General features: G+C 63.6%; 2 protein-coding genes across 2 annotated transcripts; one reads left to right on the top strand and one right to left on the bottom strand.

Moving 5' to 3' along the window:
- Positions 1-32: 32 nt before the first annotated feature.
- IQANK1 (IQ motif and ankyrin repeat containing 1) lies at positions 33-23,367 on the bottom strand. The gene is given in 16 exon segments (XM_042972979.1): positions 33-208; positions 211-383; positions 446-580; positions 657-795; positions 894-1,002; positions 1,205-1,297; positions 1,440-1,494; positions 1,592-1,631; positions 1,634-1,730; positions 2,175-2,300; positions 2,391-2,582; positions 2,676-2,852; positions 2,982-3,115; positions 18,113-18,181; positions 21,570-21,670; positions 22,307-23,367. Coding segments are annotated over 15 exon segments (1,764 nt in total). The 5' UTR covers positions 21,667-21,670; positions 22,307-23,367; the 3' UTR covers positions 33-80.
- Positions 19,183-20,379, top strand: LOC122234915 (histone-lysine N-methyltransferase 2D-like). The gene has a single exon (XM_042972980.1). It carries the CDS (start codon positions 19,640-19,642, stop codon positions 20,297-20,299), a length of 660 nt encoding a protein of 219 aa, XP_042828914.1. The 5' UTR covers positions 19,183-19,639; the 3' UTR covers positions 20,300-20,379.
- Positions 23,368-23,591: the final 224 nt, after the last annotated feature.

Here is a 23,591-nt window from a genome sequence, read left to right as displayed (position 1 = left end):
GGCGTGCACACAGTGGGAGGCGGGGACGGTCCTGAGGGTCACGGCCCCGCATCCCGGGGCCGACTTTATTGGGCCGGGCGCTAGAGGCCCCCGCGGGGCAGCTGCACGCGCACGGGGAGCAGCACCCGCAGCTGCTCCTCCGACGGCCGCTGAGCCCCGGTGACGAAGAGGAGGCGGAAGTGCCGCAGGCGCGCCTCCTGGAACCCGGCGGGCCGTACTCGGGGCCGTCGGCGGGCCGCACCAGCGACAGGTACCGCTCCCGCTCCAGGAGCCCGCGGCCCAGCAGCTCCTGCGCCAGGCCGGGCTGCACCGCCTCCAGCTGCTGCCGCACCGCGGGGAACAGGTCCACGTCGCACAGGTCGAACACCAGCGGCTTCCCGTACCTGCGGGGCAGGCGGGTGGGTGAGGGGCCGGCGGAGGGGCCCCTGCCCTCCGCCCACCTTACCTGAGCGCCCCCAGCAGCGCCAGCCGGATCCTCTCCGGCCGCAAGTGGCCCGGGTTCACCGCGTCCACGTAGTTGGTGTCCTGGTAGCGCAGGAAGGTGGCTGCCTGGCCCGAAGGGTCGATGACAAGAGGCCACCTGGGAGCGGCCGCCGGGTCACCGCCGTCCACCCAAACCCTCCTCCGCTCACCGTCACCTAACCCAGTCTATTGACCTGCCATCCGCGCGGATGCGGTCGCCCACATCCTTCATCAGTACGTCGTGCAGCTCAGTGACCTGGCATTTCAGCCCCGGCGCCGCCGTTGCCGCCGCCGCCGCCTCCTCCTCCTCCTCCTCCTCCTCCTCCTCCTCCCCTGCGGGGGTCGCAGGATGGTGGCCGCGAGGCAGGAGGACCCGAAGCCCCCACCCCCCACTCGCCCAGGAGTGGGCCCCGCCCCCCAGCCCCGCCCACCCTCCTGGGTCTGCTCCCGCAGCTCCAGCCTGGCCACGGCCAGCGTCTCCTCCGCCTTCCGGGCCTCCAGACGTAGCCTGTCCACTTGGGCCTCCGCGTCCTTGATGGCCTGGAGGAGGGGCCCCACTCCGCTCAGAGCAAGGCTCTACCCCTCCACACAGGGCGTCCCGTACACCCAAGGAGGGATAGCGGGCCCCCTTCCACCCCGGGAGGCTGCTGCTGGAAGGTGACACCCCTCGTTGGGGGCGGGGCGGGGGGGAGGGAGGAGACCCCTGCCCCAGAGCCCCAGGCCGGAGAGGGAGAAAGCCCACCTGCAGCGTGAGCTCAGTGCGGCCCAGGCGCCTCCCTTCACCCTTGTCGTGCTCCGTGATCCTCCGGTTGAGCTCACAGTAGGCCTGCTGCAGCTGGGCGGGAGGGCCCGGGGGAGGCTGGCCTGGAGCCCCGCGAACCGGCTCAGCGCCTCCCAGCGCCTCCCTCCGGGGCCAGCAGCCTGCGGGGGGCCTCCCGCCCCGCCCCCCGGCTTCCCACCGGCCAGGCTCCCCTCACCTCTCTGTGGCGCCGCCGCCCTTCCTCAGCCAGCTGCTGCACTCGAGACTTCAGGCTGCTGGGGGAGGGGACAGCCCGCTCAGAGCCGCCCCTTGCCGCCGCCACCCCCCCCCCCCCCCCCCCCCCCCCCCCCCCCCCCCCCCCCCCCACACCGCTTGGCCTGTGCCTCCTCCTGTCGCTCGGCCTCCCGGCCCGGCGCTGCCGCTCGGCCTCCATGCTCTGCAGCATGGCCTCAGTGAGGCCTAGGTCCCAGGACCTCAGCACACTAACCACGGCGTCCAGGGAGGCCACCTAGTGACAGACGACGCCGGTGAGGAGCTCAGCACGTGTGTCCTGTGTTCCGCCTGGCCTGGGAGGAGGCTCGGTTACTCTCCCGTTTAGAGAAAAGGGTGCAGCTGTCACAGCTCACTCTCCGAGGGCCCCCGAAGCCCTGACCGTCATGGTGCAGCTCCCCCCAAAGACCGGGACCGCCGAGGGTCCTCCGGGCCTCCCTCCCAAGACCAAACAGGTCTCCTTTTCCCACCCCCACCCCCAGTCCCTCCTCCCTCCCCAGGCCCCCTGCAGAAGCAGGCGTCCACTGCCCGGGTCACCCTTGGCACTGAGGGTTCCAGCCCTCGGTTCCCGTTCTTGGCTGTCCGCAGGACACCGCCCGCGCCCCCCTCGTCTCAAGCCTCCCCCCCCCCCCCACGACCCAGGAGGGCGGTGCGAGGCGGTGCTCCAGCCATGCTCACACACCTGCTCGGGGGTGCTACCGTCTTCTGCGTACACCCGGGGGTCCGCTCCGAGCTCCAGAAGCGCCTCCACAGCCTCCAGGTGCCCCCCGAAGGCCGCCCGGTACAGCGGCGTCCGGCCGTAGGCGCCCTGCGCAAGGGGCTCCTGAGCGAGGCCCGGGGGCCGCGGGCGCCCCACCCCACCCCCCACCCCCCCCCCGCCCCGGGCCCCCGCGCCCACCTTGCTGTTGGGGCTGGCGCCCTGCTCGGCCAGCAGCCGGATGGCCAGGGTCTGCCCGCCGGCCGCCGCCTCCGACAGCGGCGTGTTCCCGCCGCGGTCCTCGCTCTCCACCAGGGCCACGCGCCCCCGCCGCCGCAGCGCCAACCCCGCCTCGTCGTGGCCCACGCCCTCGCGAGTCAGCAGCTCGTCCACCTGCGCGCGGGCCCGCGGTCACCGCGCGGGCCCCGGGGGCGCCCCGCCCCCGGCCCTCGCCCCGCCCCCCGCCTCCCACCTCCCACCTCCCACCTCCCGCAGGACCGCCTTGATCTCGCCCAGGTCCCCGGCGAAGGCCGCCTCCCGCAGCCGCGCCCCGCGCTGTCGATCCTCCTGCCGCCGCCGCCGCCGCCGCCGCTCGGCCGCCTCCTCCGCCTCCCGCCGCCTCCGCGCCGCCTCCTGCTCCCTCCGCACCAGGGCCACGAAGGCCTGCGGGCAGACCGGCACCGAGGAGTCGCGCGCCCCGGGTCACCGGCCGGCCCGCGGTCACACCCCGGCTGTGCAGAGTTCCCGCCACTGGGATCGGACCTCCGGGCCCAGCCAGCCCGGCCGCCTCACCTCCCTCTCCAGCCGTTCAACGCGCTGCAGGTAGTTGCGGTGCTCCTGCCGGCGGCGGGCCAGCGCCCTTCGGGCCAGGAGCTGCCGGAACGCACACTGGATGATCGTGGCCGCTCCATCCTCCGCGGCGGGCCCTGGGGGTGGAGAGAGGGCTCGGGGCTCCCGGTCCCCTCCAAGCCGCGGTCACGCAGCCGCTGGGACCCCAACGCCAGGCGTGCCAGACCTCCAGGTTCACCCCACCAAAGGACAGAAATGTTCTAAAGTCTGCAAACACAGGGGCACCTGGCCAGCTTGGTTGGTAGAGCAGTGACTCTCCATCTCAAGGTTGTAAGTCCCAGCCACATGTGGGGTGTAGAGGTCACTTCAAAATAAAATCTTTAAGATTGGCAAATGTGGCCGCTCGGGAATAATCCACCGGCCGAGAGCAAAGGTGGAGGAGGACCCACAGGCAAGAGTAGAGTTAGGCCCCCAACTCCTGACCTGCCCCACCCCAGACACAGCTGGGACCCCCAGAGACCCCCGCTGCGGAAGACCAGCCGGAGAAGCTAGTTGGCACCGGAGGAATGGTGAGAAACATGGCCTCGGGCAGAGAAGCCCCCACGTGCCCCCCACAGGCCCCGCCTGGGCAGGCAGGGGCTGGGCACGGCGGGCACAAGCCCACGGGGACTCGGAAGAGGGAGCCCAAGGTGCCTGCGGCCCGAGCTCCAGGCCCCACGCAGCCTCCGTGGGGGGCTATGCACCCCGCAGAGAGCACGGGAACCCGACCCGCACTGGACGAGGGTCCGCACCCCGTGCCCTGGCCCCCTGCCCACCTGAGGTCGGGTGGGTTCACCTCTCTGGGCCTCCGCGTCCCTTTCTGCAAAACGGGGTAACCGTGACGGTGACACCCCACGGGGCCCCTGCGGGCTCCCAAGACTTACTCAGTGCTCGGCACGTGCTCCTGGAGTCGTGCGCCAGAGCGGCAGGGCGGTAGCCACGCCTGAGTGTGGCAGGGCCACCGCAGCGCGACCTCGCGGCGTCGGGCCACGAAGGCCGCTCACCCAAAGCGCCCAGAGCCTCGGAAGAGCCTGAGAGGGACTCGGTGCGACAAGGAGTCGAGGGGCGGGGACAGTGAGCGAGGCCGGGCGGCCAGAAGGCTGGTGCGGCGGAAAGTGGACAAGATAAGCGGAGACGGCGTAGAAAGGGAGGCGAGAACAACGAAACGTGAGGATAATTCGAGACTCTGGAGGTCTCCCCGTTGTGGTCTCCGCGTTCCAGAGATAAAACACCAACAGATCTCCTGACTTGAGTCTTACGGGTGGCGAGAAAAACGTACCGGGAAGCGGACCTCAGGCATCAGGCGCACCGCAACTAGGTCGCTGAACCTTCAAACAACAGCCAGAAAGCTCCTCGAGCCTCCGGATCGAAAGAGAAGCCGACGGGGGCTTCTCCTAAGACACTTCCGGCCACAGGAAAGGTCACGGGTCAGGGACTTGGTGTCCACAAAACTGAAGGGAAAAGAGGAGCTGAAGATCCACAGGGACTCTTCTCCCAGTGGCAGAGCGGGGCGTTCAGACCGCCACACAGGAGGACAGCATGACTGCGTCGCAGGTGCGAGTGGAAGGGGGGACGGGGAGCGGCCGGCCCGGGAAGGGGGCCGCAGACCCAGCAGGGCGTCGCCAGGGGGACAAAACCTGCATGTGATCCGGAGCGCGCCCGTAAGGCTTTGGGCTTAGGCTCAGCTAATGGAAATACAGAAGGCAGTTTGGGAGCCGCACGCGAAGAAAAGGACCCGTTGCTTCCCTGAAACGCAAATGTCAGTGAGCGCCCTCCTCTCACGGGGCACCACGCTGGGCGGGGGCCCTGAAGGAGCCAGTCTTGGGGACGAGGAACAGAAGCCCCAGCAAATCCATCAGTCCCTGACGGGATCCAGATCTGGAGCCGCCCCCCCCCCACCATGCCTGCCCCAGACCAAACAAATGGGCCCTGCAGGAGGATGGTGCTGCCCAGGGCTTTGGCACGTTCCAGAATGTTTTGGGTGCCACGTACCAAAATCATCAGGCACATGAAGAAACACCATCTCGCTGAAAAAGAAAATGAACAACAGAAATAAACCCAGATAGAGCAAATAAGGAGTTCTTGGACGCGGACCTCATGTCTGAGTGACACATTCTCAGAATTAAAGACAAATTAAAAAGCTTTGGGACACCTGGGTGGCTCAGTCTGTTCAGCGTCCGACTTCGGCTCAGGTCGTGAGCCCTGCGTCCGGCTCTGTGCCGACAGCTCGGAGCCTGGAGCCTGCTCCAGATTCTGTGTCTCCCTCTCTCTGCCCCTCCCCCAGTCTCACTCCCTCTCTCAAAAATAAATAACATTAAAAAACAATTTTTTGAAACATTAAAAAAAAATGGGGGGCGCCTGGGTGGCTCAGTCGGTGAAGCGTCCGACTTCCGCTCAGGTCATGATCTCACGGTTCGTGGGTTCCAGCCTCGTGTGGGGCTCTGGGCCGACAGGGCAGAGCCTATTTGGAATTCTCTCTCTTTCCCTCTCTGCGCCTCCCCTGCTCACGCTTTCTCCCTCTCTCTCAAAATAAATAAACTTAATAAAAAAAATTGGGGCAGAGAACTGGAAACGATAATAATAAAGGACTAAATGGAAATCTGAGAAGGTAAAAATATAAAACCTGAAGTTGAGAGTTCAATGAGCAAGCTCAATGGGATATTAGACACAGCTGAAAACGGAACAAAACTGGAAGCGAGACACATGGAGACACCAGGTTAAAGGCGCAGAGGCCGGAGGAAAGGTCTAGCACACGCGAACTCAAGTTGCAAGCTTAAGGGACAGGCATGAGGTAGCAACATTCAAAGAAAACTTTTCAAAACTAACAAAAGACGTGGAAAACAAACAGGGGCTCACACCCACAGCACGCCACGGTAAAACTGCTAAAAACTAAAGACGGCAAGAAAAGTCTTCAAATTAAAGGAAAAAAGGTCTATCGCCTTCAAAGGGATAAAAAAAAAATTAAGGCAAAACGAACACACCTTTGGACACACAAAGGGGCCTCAGCAGCCGCGGAGCAGCCCAGCAGGGGTGCAGGTGCGGGCAGGGGCAGGGGCAGGGGCAGGGGCCACGGAGAGAACGCACGTGCGGGGCAGATGCTCCCCAGACAGCGCTGCCGTCGCAAACACAGCTGAGCTAGGACACGCACAACACCGGGGCATGTGCCCAGAGGAGGGCAGGGGTAGTTCAAAGTGCCGAGGCCCGCGCCCTGTCAGGACGGGGGACAGTCCCACCGGACTTGAAGACTCCAGGACAGGTGACCGCAGCAGGATCAGTATAGAAACACTGGCAGGCACGCCTGGGGCGGCGCCCAGCAGTTTGGGCCCCGTGTCCGCCCTCCCCTGGAACAGGGGTGCCGTCCGTGTGGCACAGGCGGTGGGCGTTGCGCCCCGCGGCTACCCCACGCTCTACAGGGCTCCCCCCCTTGGCAGACGGGGACCGCTGTTGTGGGCCCCGCGAGAAGGCCACGGGGAGGCACACGCACACGCCCGGGCCGCAGGAGTGCAACACGGCACACGCGAGCTGTCTTCCGTTACTGAGTTTGTGGCCATTTGTCAAGGCAGCAACAGAAAACACAAAGTTACGCCCAACTGCGAGTGGTAAGTAAAGTCTAAGGCAACAGGCGTCTCTAGAGCTAAAGAACATTCCAGAAGGGGAGGGAGCAGTCTGCCAGGCAGTATGGCTCTTACAAAGACGTCCACCTCTGCTGACAAGGCCTCAAAATGCACCGAGCAAAACTATGAACAGAAACCGACGAATCTAAAATCGCACTAGGGGGGCGCCTGGGGGCTCAGTCGGTGAAGCGTCCGACTTCGGCTCAGGTCATGATCTCGCGGTTCACGGGTTCGAGCCCCGCGTCGGGCTCTGTGCTGACGGCTCAGTCTGGAACCTCCTTCGGATTGTGTGTCTCCCTCTCTCTGCTCCTCCCCCGCTCACTCTCTGTCTCTCAAAACCGAATAAACGTTAATAAATAAAACCATAACGTGTGTAACGACACAGGAAACGTCTATTTTACGGCTAACACTCTGCCTGGCCGACATGTTGAAAATGCAGGACCCAGTCACCACCGAACCCCGTCACCGCGGGACTCTGTCACCACTGAACCCTGTTGACAGGGAGCACGGGGCAGGCCGGGGCCCAGCACAAGCTAGCACCTTCCCCCCCCCCCCCCCCACATCATGGGTTATGTGGGACATTCCTCAGGCCCTCCCGGCTGCCCAAGGACAAAGGAGAGGAAAGGAAACCAATGCTTAACCGATAGAGATCACAGTCCTGCAGGGCCTGAGTCTCCAAGTAAATTCCAAGAAAAAGGCAGTCTTCTCAATGGCCTCATCTCCAGAAACTCCCTCCTGCCTCAGGGCTAATGCTTTGCTAGAGGGAAAAACCACCTCAGCGTGACACTAGCTGGGCCTCCAGGAATCTCGAATCCTCTTTAGCATGTGGAAATCCCTTCCAGAAACTTCCTCCTGAGGTTATCTCCCCGACCGACCCACCGACCGCACAGCCTACGAGCAGTCACTCTGCACGACCCCAGGGCAGCTCTCCCTGCCCTCGGGTCCTGGCCCCGGGCTTTACTAAAATCACCTTCTTGCACCAAAGACGACTTCGAGGGTTCTTTCTCGGCGGTGGGCTCCGGACCCCCCACCGTCACCCCCAAACCTCATCACCTGTCACCACGGTTAAGGTTAAGATCAAATAAGGAAAAATCAAGTAGGGATACCCATATATTTAGAAATTCTGAAGTACGTTTTACAATAAGCCGCGCGTCAGAGGAGGAAAACGATAAAGTACGTGGAAGCAAACGTTCACGGCGCGCGTGGGTCCCGCCGCGCGGTCAGAGGGCGCCGAGCGCTATCCGAGGGCGGTGCCTCCTCCGTGGGTCGGGCCGCGCGGCAGAGCCCGAGGGGGGAGTAAGCTTTTGCCATTTGAAACCAAGAAACTTGTTCCTGAAGACCCGGCCCATCCTGACCGATTCAGAAGCAGGTGGCAGACGTTCGGACTGAACCGTGTGGCCTGCGCTTCGGGCCGAGGCGGGGGGCGCGCAGAGGACGCCCTCTGGGACACACGAGGCACCGCGTGAACTTGTGGCGCCAGGAGGCCGGGCGGGAGCACACGTTGGCAGCGCGCCCCTGGCTGCTTTTGACAAAGACGAGCTCAGAGCACGAGGGGCTGTTTTGCCAGTAGAAGGGGAAAGCGGGCAAGCCCACGCTTCGAGGACCAACCACCCGGATGGAAACGGTAACTCTTTCAAATCCCAGATAGCGCGGGGTAACATTGAGGGGACGTTTGAGGGACACGCGCAGTGAGAACTCAGCCCCGCGTCGAGGACAGAGCCGCGGGCAGGGCCGGGTCTGGGGAGTCCTCTCCCGTGACTGGGCACGACCCTCCCATCGGCCCCGGTAGACTCCAGGTAGCCACGATTAACGACAGGGATGAAAGACAGTGAGGGGAGGCGAGACAGGGAGACGGACCCCGCCGGCCAGGGCTCCCGGCGCGAAGTCGTCCGGAGCCGCACAGGGGGCCGGGGGGGGGGGGCGGGGGAGGGGGCAGAAAACCGGACATCACGCGTGTCCACGCTGCCTCGTTCCGAACGGCGGGGCGCGTGGGTGATTTGTTGCTTTTTCCTTTGATTTTCTGGCACGGCTTCAAATTTGTATGAGTGCGTGGGGCTTGGGGGCGCTATCTCATAGTCGTGCACCTGTCCTGCACGGCTGGGACCGTCGGCTGTGGAGGTCCCTCCCGCCGGCGCCCCCCGACGGCTGGCGCTTCTCTCTCTATCCTCCCATCGCTAGAAGGTCCGATCGGAAGAACACGGACGCTTCAAGAATTACGGGGTCCTCGAGAGAGAGCGACGCGCTATGAACACCCCTAAGTTCCCAGATGGAGGCCTCAGGGGCTGCCCGAGACCTTGTTAAAACGACCTCTTGCATCTCACAGACGCAGGACAGGCAGATAAGCACCAACTCCAGGCTCGGTCGCGTGCGTCGGAAAACCACCACCACCGTCCCCACCTGCTTCACGGGGTTTTGGCTCTGGTTCTTTGTATTTGTTAGTCGGATACAAAATACTTAGGGCGGGGTCTCACCCGCAGTGAGCATGCGAGAAGTGTGACGATCAGTGTCCTCATCGTCGCTGTTATTGTACGAAAAGCCAAGTGGGAGAGCCGTGAACTTCCTACCAGAAGAGTAAATCAAAGAAAAGATAGCATAATTAAGACGATGTATAGATTCACGGCACAGTGGAGGAACTGAGCTCTTCAGTTTTCGTACCGCAGCAGACGGACAGGGTCATGAGTTCGAGCCCCACCCTGGATGTAAAGATTACTTAAATAAGCTTTAAAAAGGAAACATCTGGGGCGCCTGGGCGCCTTGGCGTCCAACGTCGGCTCAGGTCACGATCTCGTGGTTTGTAGGTTCGAGCCCCCGCGTCGGGCCCTGTGCTGACAGCTCAGAGCCTGGGGCCTCCTTTGGATTCTGTGCCTCCCTCTCTCTCTGCCCCTCCCCTGCTCACCTCTCTCTCTCTCTCTCTCTCAAAAATAAATAAACACTAAAACAATTTTAAACAATAAAAAATGAAAAAAATAAAAAAAGTTCTTCTGGGTTGTCACTACTGTTACTTTTAGCACACAACTGCTCAAAGCGACAAACATATTTCCAACGTCGGAGGTATGATCACACAACATAAATACACAAGTGGTGCGAGCAAGCAGAAGGGTAGTGAAATAGAATTTGCATGAGACTAGCCAGTGAGCCCGGCATCTCTCCCGCCCCTGCCGCAGGCCTTGGAAAAGGAGCCCGATGAAGTAACCAGAGCCGCAGGCAGGGACGCCCCTGCGGGGGCCCATCATCCCGGGTCCCCCCACCCCACCCCTGCCTCCGCGCGGGTGCAGCGAAGGCATTCCAGGCTCTGACTTCTGGGGAGGTGACAACTGAAGTGAGTCTCGCACGCGTCCTGAGTGTGGGGTCTGGGACGGCCACGCTTCCGAAATCTAGGCGGCCCTCGGCAGCCTGCAGGTGCCCCGAGGCCGGGCCTCCGCTGCCCACTCGGGGGCGGAAGCCCAGCTCTTGGGGGCCCGCCGCTGGGCTCCTGGCCGGCACGGCCGCCCAGGTACCGGCCTCCCACAAGCTCCTGAGCTCGGGCCGTCCCCTCGACAGCCCCTTGCCCGCCCAGGGAAGATGGCCACTTCTGAGGCTTATCTCTGTGGGCTTCCGTGTTCCCTTCCTGATTTTTTAGACTCCCAACAGCTGTTCAACCAACTGTCCTATTAAAGTCTGTCTTCTGATTTTAGCAAGCTTCTGTTTCCTGGAGGGCATTCTGACAGGGACAGTACCTGGTACCAGAACAGACCCTAAAAGATACAATCACACGATCAGTTTGGTCCCGCTCTCGTCTTTGACCGTGGTACCGAGCTCCTGGCCAGCAGGAAGTGAGATGCCCGTGATCCGTGGCAAGAAGCAGCGTCGCGACGAACCAGACCGGCACCTGTGCTTGAACAGGAGGCCTGGATGCCTTCGGGGGGGACCCTGAGCCCCTCGCAGTCAACCCGCCTCCAAGCTCCCCAACGGCCCCGTTTGCGAGGGGGACTCGGCCCCGGAGGGAGGGCAGGGGCCAGAATTCGGACCAAGCACCGGGGCCCCCAAAACACCACCGTGGCCCTCTAGTGACAGCGGGGGCTTCTCGTGGGCAGGAGATGGTGGAACTGGGGCACAAGAGGGGGCCGAAGGCAGGAGGAGGGAGAAGGGGCTTGCTCTCCCCCTCTGCTGCGCATCCTCACACCGCCCCGGCCACGCAGCCGCTTCCGTGTCAGAGGAGGCCGGTCTTCTGAACCAGGCGGTGGCCTCCGCCAAAGCGGCCGCCCTGAGAGGCGAGGCCCCCGTGACCTCTCACCGCACCGGCCCATAATCAGAGCCAGGGGTCCGAGCAGACGGGCGGGGAAGTGCAAGCCGGCTCCGGGAAGAAATAGCCGGCTTTCAAAAAACTCTTTTTTGCAGGGAACGGTTGATGTGAGTCTGTAAAGCCTCCGCCTGACTGGGATCCTTGGGCACCCCCTGCGCTAAAACAGTAAGAAGGACACTTGTGGGGTCGCCTGGGCGGCTCGGTCAGTTAAGCCTGCCTGGGATTCTCTCGCTCTCGGCCCCTCCCCCGCTCGTGCTCGGTCTCTCTCTCTCAAAATAAATACACTCGAAAAGAAAAAAGAAAAAATGAAAAAAGAGGGGTGTCTGGGTGGCTCAGCTGAGCTTCCGACTCTTGACTTCGGCTCGGGTGGTGATCTTGCGTTTCATGGGTTTGGGCCCCGCATCACCCTCTGTGCTGGTGGCTCGGAGCCTGCCTGGGATTCTCATTCTCTCTCTCTCTCTCTCTCTCTCTCTCTCTCTCTCTCTCTCTCCCCCTCCCCTGCTCTCTCACTCAAAAAATAAACAAGCTCATTTGAAAAATTACTTTAAAAAGACAAAAGGAAGAAAGACACTCGTGAGTGACCGCGGAGCTCAGTGGCGACTCTGAGGGGAGTGACCAGTTTCGGGAAGAGAAGCGGTTAAGCGGCTGCAGGGTGGCGTCGTGTCAGGCAGAGGGCAGAGTGGTGGCCGGGGCCCTCTGACGTGCCATGGGACACGTGGCAGTGTGTGGGGCACCGTTCGATCTGTAAAGTCGGAATAACCCCAGGTCTGCCGAGCAGATATCTGACGTCAGCCGTCACAGTCGCCCTCGGTCCCAGACAAGCGCCAAAGTCAAAGACGGAGCCGCTCTGGGAGGAGGACCCGGCCACAAGCTCTGTCCCGACGCCGAACACTCTCCCAGTCCTTCCTCAGAGGGGTCCGTGCCCTGTAGCTGAATGAAGCGTACACTGGGCAACGGGGGGAGGGGTGTAGACCTTCAGAGGGCCCCCGGGGGTGGCATCTAGACTGCCACCGCCACCCGCAGCTTTGCAGCAGCGTCAGGGTCCTCTGCTCGCAGAAGGGGCGTCCGCGAGGAAGGCGCCGTGGCTTGAGTCGTCTCCCCCGGGCCCGGCAGGTCTATGGATCCGACCTGTACGTTGGGGTAGATCTGCTTAGCCGCTGGCAGGACGCTCACCTCGGCGCCTCGACCAGCGGGGTCATTACGGCAGGAAGAGCCAAGCGGGGCCCCAGGGAACTTCCTCCCGACCAAGATGTGGACAAGATAGAAACAGTGCTTTCCTGGAGGACTCGTAGAGATCAGCCGCGACACCAAGGACTGGAGGGACCCACATAAATAGTCAACTGATCTTTACAAAGAAGCAAAGGCCGCCTTTCCAACGAACGGGCAGGGACAGCTGGTCACCCACGCGCAAAGGGGAAGAGAACGTAGGCTCACACTCGGACACACTTCACAAAAATTCACTCACAGTGGATCACAGACCGGGGGCGACCGACCGGCTCAGCTGGTGAGGTGTGCGATTCCTGATCTTGGGGTGGTGGGTGCAAGCCCCACACTGGGTGGAGAGATTACTTAAAAAACCAAAATCTTTAAAAAAAAAAAATGGATCACAGCCCTGAACGTAAAATGCAAAACTATAAAGCTCTTAGAAGATGACACAGGAGAAAACCTGGATGGCCGTGGGTATGCTGCCCATCTTTAGATGCAACTTCAAAGGCACCATCCAGAAAGGAAATCACTGATACGCTGGACCTCATTAACTTAAAAAATTCCTGCTCTGTGAAAGACAGTGTCAGAGAGTGAGAAGACAAGCCACAGACGGGAGAAAACATCGGCAAAAGACACATCTGGTAAAAGCATGTCACACGGGGCGCCCACTCTTGATTTCGGCGCAGGTCAGGATCTCGCGGTTCTTGAGTTTGAGTCCTGCATCAGGTTTGGCACTGACGGTAAGGAGCCTGCTTGGGACGCTCTCTCTCTCTCCCTTTTTTGCTCTCTCCCTCTTCAAATACATAAATAAACTTAAAAAAAGAAAAAAAAACCCCACGTTATCCAGAGTATACAAAGAACTCTCGAAACTCAGCAGTAAGGAAACAAACAACACAATTAAAAAACAGGCCAGAGGCCTTAAGAGACAAGTCCCCCAAAGAAGATAAACAGATGGCAAACAATCATATAAAAGATGCTCCACATCACGTTATCTGGGAAATGCAAATTAAGACAACGAGATCCGCCCACACACCTACTAGAATGGCCAAAATCCAGAGCACCGACAACACCCGATGCTGGTGAGGACGCGGAGCCACAGGAACGTTGGCTCGTGGCTGGTGGGAAAACGGAATGGGGCAGCCACTTTGGAAGACAGTCTGGAGAGTTCTTATAAAATTAAACATGCTCTGGCCACGTGATCCTGGAGTCACGCTCCTTGCCGTCTACCTAAAGGAGATGAGAACTTGGGTCCACACGACAACCTGCACACGGGTGTTTACAGCGGCTTCATCCAGAGCCCCCAAACCCTGGAACAGCCGAGGTGTCCGTCAGCAGGTGAACGGACAACCTGCGGTCCATCCAGACAACGGGATGTGGGTCGGCACTAAGTAGGAACGGGCTGTCGAGCCGTGAAAAGACCCGGAGGGACCCTAGATGCATATTACGAGGTAAAAGAAGCCAGTCCGAAAAGGCTACGCGCGGTACGATTCCAAGTCTGTGACATTCTGGAAAAGGCAAAACCGTGGAGACGGTAAAAGACGAGTGGGGGCCGGGGGTCGGGGGGACGGGAGGGACAGAGGATTCGGGGCAGTGAAGCTACTCCGTGTGACTCTCAGCATCGGGCACACGGATCACACGTCTGTCCAAACCCGCAGACTGTACGGGCCTAGAGTGAGCCCTGAGGTAAACTGTGGATGCCGGCTGCTGACGAGGCATCACGATCAGGTACCCGTGTCCGTTCACTGACTGGGACGCAGGTACCACTCTGGCAGGGATGCTGACAGCTGGAGAGATCGCACACGAGTGGGGGCAGGGGGTGTATGTGAAGTCTGTGTACTTTCCCCTCAGTGCCGCTGGGAACCTGAAAGCGCTCTAAAAAATAAAGCCTTAATTTAAACAAGAAGGCAGGAAGGCTCGAGGAGAGCGGGAGCGGGGTCCCCGGAATATCTCCATTGAACTCACCAATCTGGCCTTTGCAGAAAGTGACTAATGGCGGAAGGTGACGGAGCACGAGCACGGTGACCTTGAATGGGTGGCAGGGCCGGTCGGGTCTGCCGTCCGCAAGTGGCGCCTTCGTGGGAGCCGATCCGCCTCCGCAGATCGTACGTGGCGACCGACTTGGCACATGCTTTCCCCTCGACAGCCATCACCGGGTGGGCCCGGCCAGGGCGGCAGTCTCCCTTCACCGTGTCTTCTCAAGACCCCGGCTACGCTCTGCCTTCTACTCCGCTATGGCCCATAGGGACCGTGGGAGACAGAACGATGCCCCTGCCGAAGATGCCCACGTGCCGGTCCCTGGAGCCTGCGAATGTGCTGTGTTACATGCAGGAAGGACTTAAGGTTGAAGATGGACTTGAGGCACTAATTAGCTGGCCTTCAAATAGGATGATACCCTGGGTTATGCAGGTGGACGCGATGCAATCACAAGGCTTCTCACAAGTAGCAGAGACAGGGGGCGCCTGGGCGGCTCAGTCCGCTGAGCGTCTGACCCTTGATTTTGACCCAGGTCATGATCTCACGGTTCGTGAGTTCCAGCCCCACGTCGGGCTCTGTGATGACAGTGCGGAGCCTGCTTGGGATTTCCTCTCTGCCCCACCCCTGCTCATGTGCTCTCTCTCAAAATATAGAAGCTTAAAAAAAAAAAAAAAAGTGGAAGAAAGAAGAGGCCATAGGGAGCTGTGACCCGAAAGAAGGTCAAACAGATGCCACACTGCTGACCCGGAAGGTGAGGAAGGGCCAGGAGCCGGGAACGTGGGCACCTCCAGGAGGGAGGACACAGATTTCCCTCTGGAGCCCCAGGAAGGATCTCGGTCTTGCCGTGGCCTTCCTGTCACCCGCTGAGGCCCGTGTCGGACTTCCAAGCTCCAGTGCTGGCTGTCACAGCAACTGCAGACAGTGGACACGGGAACCCAGATGCTCCTGGCACCTCCCCGGTCCAGGGAGCTCCAGACAGCGGAGGCAAAACCACGCCGGTGAAGTCTTAAGGGTTCATGAATCCGGGGCGCGTTGGGACATGTCAAGGTAAAAGAGAAATGGCTGTGCCCCGTTCGAGGAAGAGGCAGGCCCGTGAGGACTTGAGAGCAGCACAAACCATACCTGGGAGTACGGCCCACCCCGCTTACTGAGAGACCCAGAAAAGGCTACCGGCTCCAGCAGGGCCCGGAGGTTGTGGCGGAGGCAGGCCCGCCCTGCCGGAGGGTCTGTGGGGAGAAGGATGCCGTCAGCAAGGCCGGGGGACGGCCGCAGACTCTAGAGGAAGGCTCTGCCTTCCGGGACAGAACACCATTCGTGGTTTGGCCCCTGGGGAGGCGGGCGTCCGGCTGGGGCACCGGAGGACGTGCAAACTGGGCGGTCAATCGCCGCCTGGGGTCCTCGCCCGTGGACCCCCGGCACGGGGCACACGCAGCGGCAATCCACTGCGTGACAACAACGAGCCACCGAGGAGGCACAGTACATTCCGTGACCCAGACGGTCCTGCCGTCCTGTCCTCTCTCCAGCAGGATCACAGCCTCGCCACCTGGGAGGACAGGAGGCGGAGCGAAGTCTCGCCTTGAGGCACAGGAGGCTCAGCCCTGTGATCGCCGCCTATTACGCTCCTCTGTCAGGGGGACCCTAAAAGACGGCGGTGGAGGGGCTCCCCCAGGGGCACCTGGTCACCCCTCCCTATGGGTGGGAAGAGTGGCCGCGACTGTGCAGAAAATGGGACCCCAGGACACTGGTGAAAGGCTTGGCTGGCTCCTCAGGAACACACACTGAGCAGGACTGGGATGACAGAGACACGCAGGCCTGGAAAGGCACGAGGATAGGCACGCGGCAGGAGCAGGCTGGGGACACCAGACAAGGGTGGCTGGCTCTGCATCTCACTGTGACACGCCCAGACACAGCCCGCTGCGGAGGAGACGACAAACACCCAGGTGGACAGCACAAGGGACCCGTGGGTATCGGCCGGCCTCTCTGCCCGGCCGCCCAGTGCTCACGTGCGGGCCTGCGGTGAGCGGAGTGGCCGCAGTGGCGGGGACGCCGGTGACACTCGGACCCAACAGCATGAGCCCCTCTCATCGAGGCTGACCCAGATCAGATGCTGTCCCACCCGATGGCCTTCTCCATAGCAGCTCACGTCCGGGACTTGGGGGGCGGCAAGGAGCCTGGGGAGGACTCCCTCCGAAGGGACTTCTCGGAATAAACCCAGAGCGTGAGAACACTCCCGTGCTGCCCCCTGTGGCCCCCCCCCCCCCCCCCCCCCGCTGCAGAGGTGGCTCTGGCTTAGCAAACGGACGCGGAGACTGTCCCAGGGCTCAGGAGCCACATGCCCCCGGCAGCAGGGCAGGGCCACGCACACCCTCCCCCTCCGGGTGCCCGGGCCCGAACACACTTCCGTGCAAAGGGGACACCATTTATTCTGGCTGACGTGGGTTCCCACAGGGAGGCTCCTGCTGGGCCGCCTGCTCTGCTAACCCCCAGTGCCAGTCCCGACCCCCGGCTCACAGCAGAAAGGCACGGTGCAGGGGCCCGTCGGGTCTCATCCCGCGCCCCAGAACAGCTGGCCTCGGACACGAGTGGCAGGGCCTGCTGGAGGCTCAGGACTCCCACCCTGTTGGACTGGGTGCTGTTCCGGGGGATTCGGTGGGAGCCCGCTGCCCACTACGGAAACCTAAACAGAAGGCAGGGAATGACGTCTGTTCCTCCTTCCCCTGACACTGAGAGCGGGACCTAAGTGCGGACAGCTTCTCCCCAGGAGTCTTGGAAAAGTCACACCGGGCCACGGGCTCAGCAGAGACAGTTCTCCGTGGAGGTCCAGAGTCCAGTCCAGCCGGCACTGGCTTCCAGTGACAGGAGGGACATCCTACGCAGCCTTCGTCCAGGGTCTGACCTTCCCTGCGTCCTGTACTCCCGATCACTTCTGCCTCTTTCCCAGCCCAAATCCCCAGCTAATGAATATCCTTCCAGTACATTCCATTTCTACTTAAACTGCACAGAATATGTTCCTTCTGTACGTAATCCAGAACCATGACGAATACATCGGGCATATATAGCTTTTATAAAACCATTAGCTTTCACAAACCTTCTGTGGTCCACCCCTGTCCTCAGGACAAGGTCAGGCTCCTTGTCCTGGCCCTTGGTGTGTGGGTGGGGTGCTGGGAGTTCATCCTGGAGCCAGGCCAGCACCACCCGCACAAGACCGAGTCCGTGTGGGGTGTGAGCCCGCTCGCCCTCGGGGGACTAGACTAGAAGTAAAATGGGACTCGGGAGGCAAAAAGACCAGGGCCAGGGGAGGGAAAGAAACCGAGAACACGAAGAGCTCTCCGTGGGCACGAGAGCTCTGGCTCAGGTCACCAGGGAGCAGTCTTGGGAGACTGGGCAGCAGAGAGGAAGGGTCTACCCTTGGATGCGCTGGCGAGTTTGAGGACACCCGGGAGAGGGCTGGGGGGCTGAGCCGAATAGGGGATCGCGCACAGGAGGACGGTTTGGTAAAGACGTAGCCCTGGAAGTCAGTGCCCATAGACGGCAGCGGAGGCTGTGCGAGGGAAGACGGCCTGGGACGGGGCCCCAGGCGCAGACGCCCAAGAGTGAGCAGGAGAGGCCCGGTGGGACACTAAGGCGATGCCTCCCTCCAGTCCCCGGGACACCTGCCGGCCGCCGGAGCTGAGGAGGGACGGACACGACCACAGGGAGTTAAAGGCAGGAGGGAGAGGGACTCCCGAGAGGCCGCGCCCCTGGGAGGCAGGCACGGAGCCAACCCCGCCCAGCCCTCACCTCCCCGGGAAAGCAGGAGGCCGGAGGCATCAGAGGGAGGGAGGGCCCGGGTTCGCGCGCCGCCTGCTCCCGGGAGGGCCGCGCGGCTGCACGAGCCCCCGCGCGCATGCACGCTCACACTCGCACACACGCGCGCACTCCCGTGCATGCTGGCCACGCGCGTCCCGGCCCAGGGCAGCCCCTTTCCCGCCAGCCCACCCCCCAGTCCTCCCCCTCCCCGCCGGCCCCCAGGCTCTCACCTGCGGGGGCCTCGGCCTGCGGGCCGGTCTGCCTCTGCCCTGGCGGCTGGCGGTGCGCTCCCGGCTTCCCTGGGGGAGGGGGCGGTCAGCGCGCTCGAGACGTGGACCCTCCCTCTCCCCTCAACCTCGGGAGGCGACTCTGCACCGAGTGCAGTCACCTCCTGGCCAAGCAAGTTGCCTCCCGCCGTTAATGAGCGCCCACCCCGGGGGCCGGCCCTCCACGGAAAGCAGAGCATCGCCCCTGGGGTTGCCGCGCGGGGGCGCCGGTGAGCCCGGCAGGCAGGGCCGCCCCTGCACCTGGGTCTCGAGGCCTCAGCTCCCGCGAGCCCAGGTGCTGCGAAGCCTCCGGGAGGAGGAGCCGCTGTTTGCTCCACCCCTAGGGCCGCCCGCATCTGCTGCCGCGTCGGTCGCGCAGGCCCTACTCCCTGTGTGTCCGCCTGTGCTCCCCCGAAGCTTCAGGGGCGAGGGCCGAGCGGGAGGACGAAGAGGGTGCTCCCAGCAGGGCTGGGCGAGGCAAACCGGTCAAGCCAGTGTGGCAGAGCCGGCTGGGATGGGGCCCTGGGCGTGGGTGTGAGTCAGCGGCCCCGGGCTGGGGAAACGCTGGGGAGGAGGGCTGGGGAGGAGGCCGTCTGGGGCCTCCTCCCAACAGGAAGCCCCGGGGGACGCCAGCACTCTTCCGGCCCTGTGCACCCCCCCACCAGCCAAGGTCCGTCCCTGGGGATCCAAAGGCCTTTGCTTCTGTGGGCAGGGCAGCTGGACCCCCAAGCGCGAGGCTTCCAGAGCCACGGCCCCACCCCAGGGCAGGATGGACTGTTGCTTACTACCCCATGTCAGTCCACAAAATGCCTTTCAAGGCCCCACCTCTCCCGTCAGCCCCCACCGAGTGCCAGCACCCCCCCCCCCAAGAGGCCACCCCTCTGGCCGGCTGGGGGGTGGGGGGGGGGTGCCAGGGTGCTCACTGTGATCTGGAGCCTCCCATGCCAGTTGGGTTGGGACTCTCTGTGGTCAGGCTGGGATGCAGCTCCCCGCCCGGCCAGGCCGGCCCTGAGCTGGACCAGGGGTGGGGCGGGGGCAGGGGTGGGCGGTGGGGGGCGGAGGCACTGTTGCCCGCCCAGGGCAGGACCAGACTCGCTACACACAGCCCGCGATCTGGTTGCCGAGTCACCTCCGCCAGTTTCTCAGTCTCCCTCCCAGTCTGGCCAACGAGGCCCGTGGCCTGTAAAGTCCTGCGCCCTGTGTCAGCACGTTAGTCAGCCCTCGCGCCTGGGTGAGCCACCACGCCGCCGGAGTCCCTATAAACTCCCCAGCATGGCCCAGCCCAACGAGCGGGGCCCGTGAGCCCCACAGGCAGAGCCAGGGCCCGGAGCCGCCGCATCATAGACACCGGCCAAGGGGCAGGGCAGGAGCGGAGGACCCACTGTGGCCTCCCGGGGATGGCCCCTGAGCCCGCCTGATCAAGGCCGGCCGGCAATGAGCTAGGGCCCCGGGGCAGCAGACACCTGGTAAAAGGCGCCGGATCGCGGGGCCATGTCGGGGAGACGAAGTCGGGCTCGAAGAGCCCGAGCCAGGAGGGCGGGCAAGGCACAGCAGGCCTCGGGTCAGCAGGGCCCTGAGGCCCAGCCCCCGCCCCCTGCCGCAGGGGGCCCTCGGGACGAGGTGGGGGTGGCCCCTGCAGGGCACGTGACCAGCAACAAGCCAGCTGCCCAGGGACACCCCAGGGTGGCCGAGCCAGAGCGGCCACAGGTAGCCGAGCGGCCAGTGCAGGCCACCGCTCTGGGGTCCGAGCTGGTGTCAGCCCCCCCTGCGGACATGGAAGGCTGTGGAGCGGGGGGCCCGGGGCCCGAGCTGCTGAGGCTCCACGAGGTGCAGCTGTGCCTGGCCCAGGAGCAGCTGCTGCCGGAGGACCGGCGGCGGCAGGTGCAGCTGCAGATGCAGCTGTGGCAGGAGGAGCAGCTGTGGAGGGAGCAGCTGCGGCAGGAGGAGCAGCTGTGGAGGGAGCAGCTGCGGCAGGAGGAGCAGCTGTGGAGGGAGCAGCTGCGGGAGCAGCAGGCCTGGGTTCGCCTGGAGGGGCTGGAGCTGGCCATGGCCCTGGAGCAACTCCGGAGCGAGGGCCTTGAGGTGCTGCAGACCCAAGGCCAGGTAAGGGGGTGGAGGGGGGGCTCCGGACGACGTGTGGGGGTGTGGTGACCGTGCAGGCGGCTCACAGGTACCCGCCGAGGGCCAGCCGCCTGCTGTCGTGTGTGCTGCGGCCGGGGTGGCTGCGGGCTAACCGTGGGCCCGTTTCCGTATTTGCAAGTCGAGGCTGGCGCCCACGGCACAGGGCGCTACAGAGACCGTGCGACAGCAAGCCGTCCCGGGGACATTTGTTCAGGGAAATCGAGGCAGAGGCGTTCCTGCAGAGGACCCGGGTGTCCTGGCCAGCTGGGCCGGGACAGGTGGCTGCAGGAGCCGTCTGGGGCAATGTCGGGGTACACAGGGTCACCTGCGGCAGGGACCCGGGTGGACAGTCAGCAGGCAGCGGAAGCGAGGACATGCCTGCCCCCACGCCCCCAACGCGGCCTCCAGGCCTGCCGGCCCTGCCTCCACTGTTTACCGCAGCGTGTGCTCCCAGGGCTTGAGATCACAGAGGCAGCGTGCGGCCCTCAGCCTGTCATCCTCATTCCAGAAAGGCTGCTTCCTCAGACGCCGCTGGGGCTATTTTGGGAAACTCGGGTCTGACCCCGGCTTGACATGAAGAGGAGTCACCACCGTCCCAACCGTCCCGGCAGGTCATGCGCTCTGTGAGCCCTCTGGGGTCCGGGGACTTGGACCGCCCCCCATCCAAGCAGAGGGGCCGCATCTGGGGAACAGGGTGGGTGCGCCATTATCCACCACAGACCCCTGGTGCAGGCTGGGAGCTGGAGGGACCCAGAACTGCCGCCGGGAAGGCCGGCGGCTAAGTAGACAACTCAGGCGAACGCCACGACAGAGAAGACGTGGGACTCAGGGAAGGGAAGGACGAGGGCTGGGGGGAGGTGCCCCTCCGACCCCTGGCAGGGCTGAGCCGAGGGCCAGCGGTCACCCTTCAGCCTGGAAGTGGCTATGGAGAGGGTGGCCCGAGAGAGCAGCAGCAGGCAGGGAAAAGCAGCGGATGGCCCAGGTGGAACAGAGGCCCAGAGCGGGCCACACACTTAGCCCGAGGATCCCCAGCGCGAACTGTCGCCGAGCTCTGTCTCAAGCTGTGCTCCTCCGCGCACTGCTCCCCAGTCCCGGCCCGGGGGTGCAAGTCTCAGGGTCAGGGCCTGGAACGGACTGCTGAGCCCTGAACCCTCAGTCTGTCATACCCAAGCCCATCTCAGAGGTCCCCTGAGAGCCACTCTCAGGGGGAAGGGTCTTCTCAGACCATCCCCGGTGGCTGCGCAGAGGGTCTCACAAGCCGGTGTCTGAGTGGAGGTGCCCGGAGATCAGACTCACGTACCGGCAACGGCTCTCGGGGCTCCCGGCCTGGCTCCAGGGACGGATGTCTGCCGCTTCCCTGATGGTGCAGCTTTGGCACCCGCCTTCTTGCTGCTCATTTTCCTGGGGCGGGGGGCGGGGAGGAAAGGTCAAGGAGTGTGTGCTTAGAGTGGCAGCGGCAGCAAGGACCAGCTCCGCGCACGGACTTGGGCCTGTGTGGACCCCCCCCCCCCCCCCGCCCCGAACACAGCTTCCCTCCGGCTTCCTGGCCCACCTGCCTGCCCCTGGCCACTGGCTTGTGTGCGCCCAGCAGCTCAGGGGGAGTGCGCGACAAGAACATCCAGCCACAGCTCACCCCCTTGCCCTTGTTCACCTGCTGTCTCCACCCCCTGGCTCATCCATCCTTGGTTCCCAGGCCCTGACCGGCACCCCCAGTGCTGGGCGTCTGGAACCTACGTCCCTGCTCCAAACCACCGGGCGGCCAGCTGGACAAGCTTCCTCCTAACGCACAGCTCAGTCCCGCTCCGCTAAAGCCTCCGTGCTCCCCCCACTGCCCCCAGCGCCCCCAAAACACTGACACTTCTGTGACCCCAACCGGCTCTTGTTTCCGCCCTGGCAGGTGTTCCTGTCAGGGCCTGGAAGCAATCCCTTTCTCCCTAGTCCAGGCGGCTGACCCCAGAGTTGATTTCCCCCCGGGAGGTCTCCTTGGCCCAGGCTGGGTCGGGTCCCCTTGCCTCCCCCCATGGACAGGTGACTCACCGTAGCACTGCATGGGCCCTGGTGTGACCCCAGGCCCGTGTGCGTGCCACTTGCGCTGCTGGTGTCTCACAGTGTTCGGGGAAGGAATTAGCGAAACTGACCCAGAAAACGGGGTCATGTGGCAAGAGGGACGCGGAGGAAGGTGAGCAGAGACCGGCAGGAAGAGGGAGGGAGGGGGGGTAAGGGGGAAGCCTTGGACAGTTGGACAGGGGACCTGGCTCGGACACATGGCTGACCACAGGGCAGGGCCTAAGGGGGTGAGGGGACTTCAGTGGAGTCTGATGGGGGACTGGGGCAAAGATCTGCAGTGTTTGGGGGGGAGGGGCCCCGAGGGCTGCTTTGAGGGTGTCAGTGCGTGCATCCAGGGCCCCCTGTCCTGTGGAGTAGTACTAGCAGGTGCCTGCTGGGCAGAGGACTCCCGGTGTTCGTGTGGGGTCCTGAACAGGGCGCGGGTCTGTGGGGGAGGGTCCCGATGCTCGTGGAATCGTGTGCGTGGGGGATCAGCGGAGGCGGGGTCCCCTGTCTGCGTGTGGGGCCGGTGTGTGAGGGCTTCCCAAGTGCACGGGGCGTCTCTTACGCGTGTGGGTGGACGTTGGCGTGTGCCTGGGTAACAGGCATGTGGAGGTGGTGTGCATGTAGGATCCCCTAAGCGTGCAGGGGTCCCCGTGGTGGGTCCCCATTGGTGCGGAGGGAGGTAAGCGTGTGTGGACCCCATGTGCCTGTAGAGTCCCTCGTCCTTGTGGAGGTGGGTGTGTGCAGAGGCCCCTGTGCCCGCAGGGTCCCTACGCGGGTCCCTCTGTTCTTGGGGGATCCAACCTACATAGGGGGCATTGGCCTGGGAGGGTCTATAGGTGTGGGGAGAGGGTCGGTGTACGTGTGTGTGGTGGCGGCGGGGGTGTCTATGACCGCAGCGTCCCTGCGTGCCAGTGGGGGCCCAGGTACTTGGGAGTGTTGTGTGCGGGGCGGCGGCGGTGGGTCCTCCGTGACGGTATCAGGTTAGCGGGCGCTCGAGTGTGGCGGGGGACCCCCGGCGCTCGCAGGGTCCCCGGGCCCGGGCCCGCCCCGGGCTCGACACCGCCCCCGCGACCTCACCTGCCTCACCTGCCTCCCCCAACTCGCGGACCCCGGGCGAGAAGCCCCGCCCCGCACGTCGGGCCGACCCGTTTCCTAGCGACCGAGCCGGAACTTCCGAGTCACCTCGACTTCCGGGGCGAGGGTCAGGGGTCGGGCGTAGGGACCCGGAGCTGGGGCGGGCGGATGGGCCCCGGGGGCGGCGGGCCGCGGG

Source organism: Panthera tigris, chromosome F2, assembly GCF_018350195.1.
Source record: "Panthera tigris isolate Pti1 chromosome F2, P.tigris_Pti1_mat1.1, whole genome shotgun sequence".
Lineage (NCBI taxonomy): Eukaryota > Metazoa > Chordata > Mammalia > Carnivora > Felidae > Panthera > Panthera tigris.
Note: the sequence above shows the minus strand (reverse complement) of the source record. Positions and strands in the feature narration are given on the sequence as shown.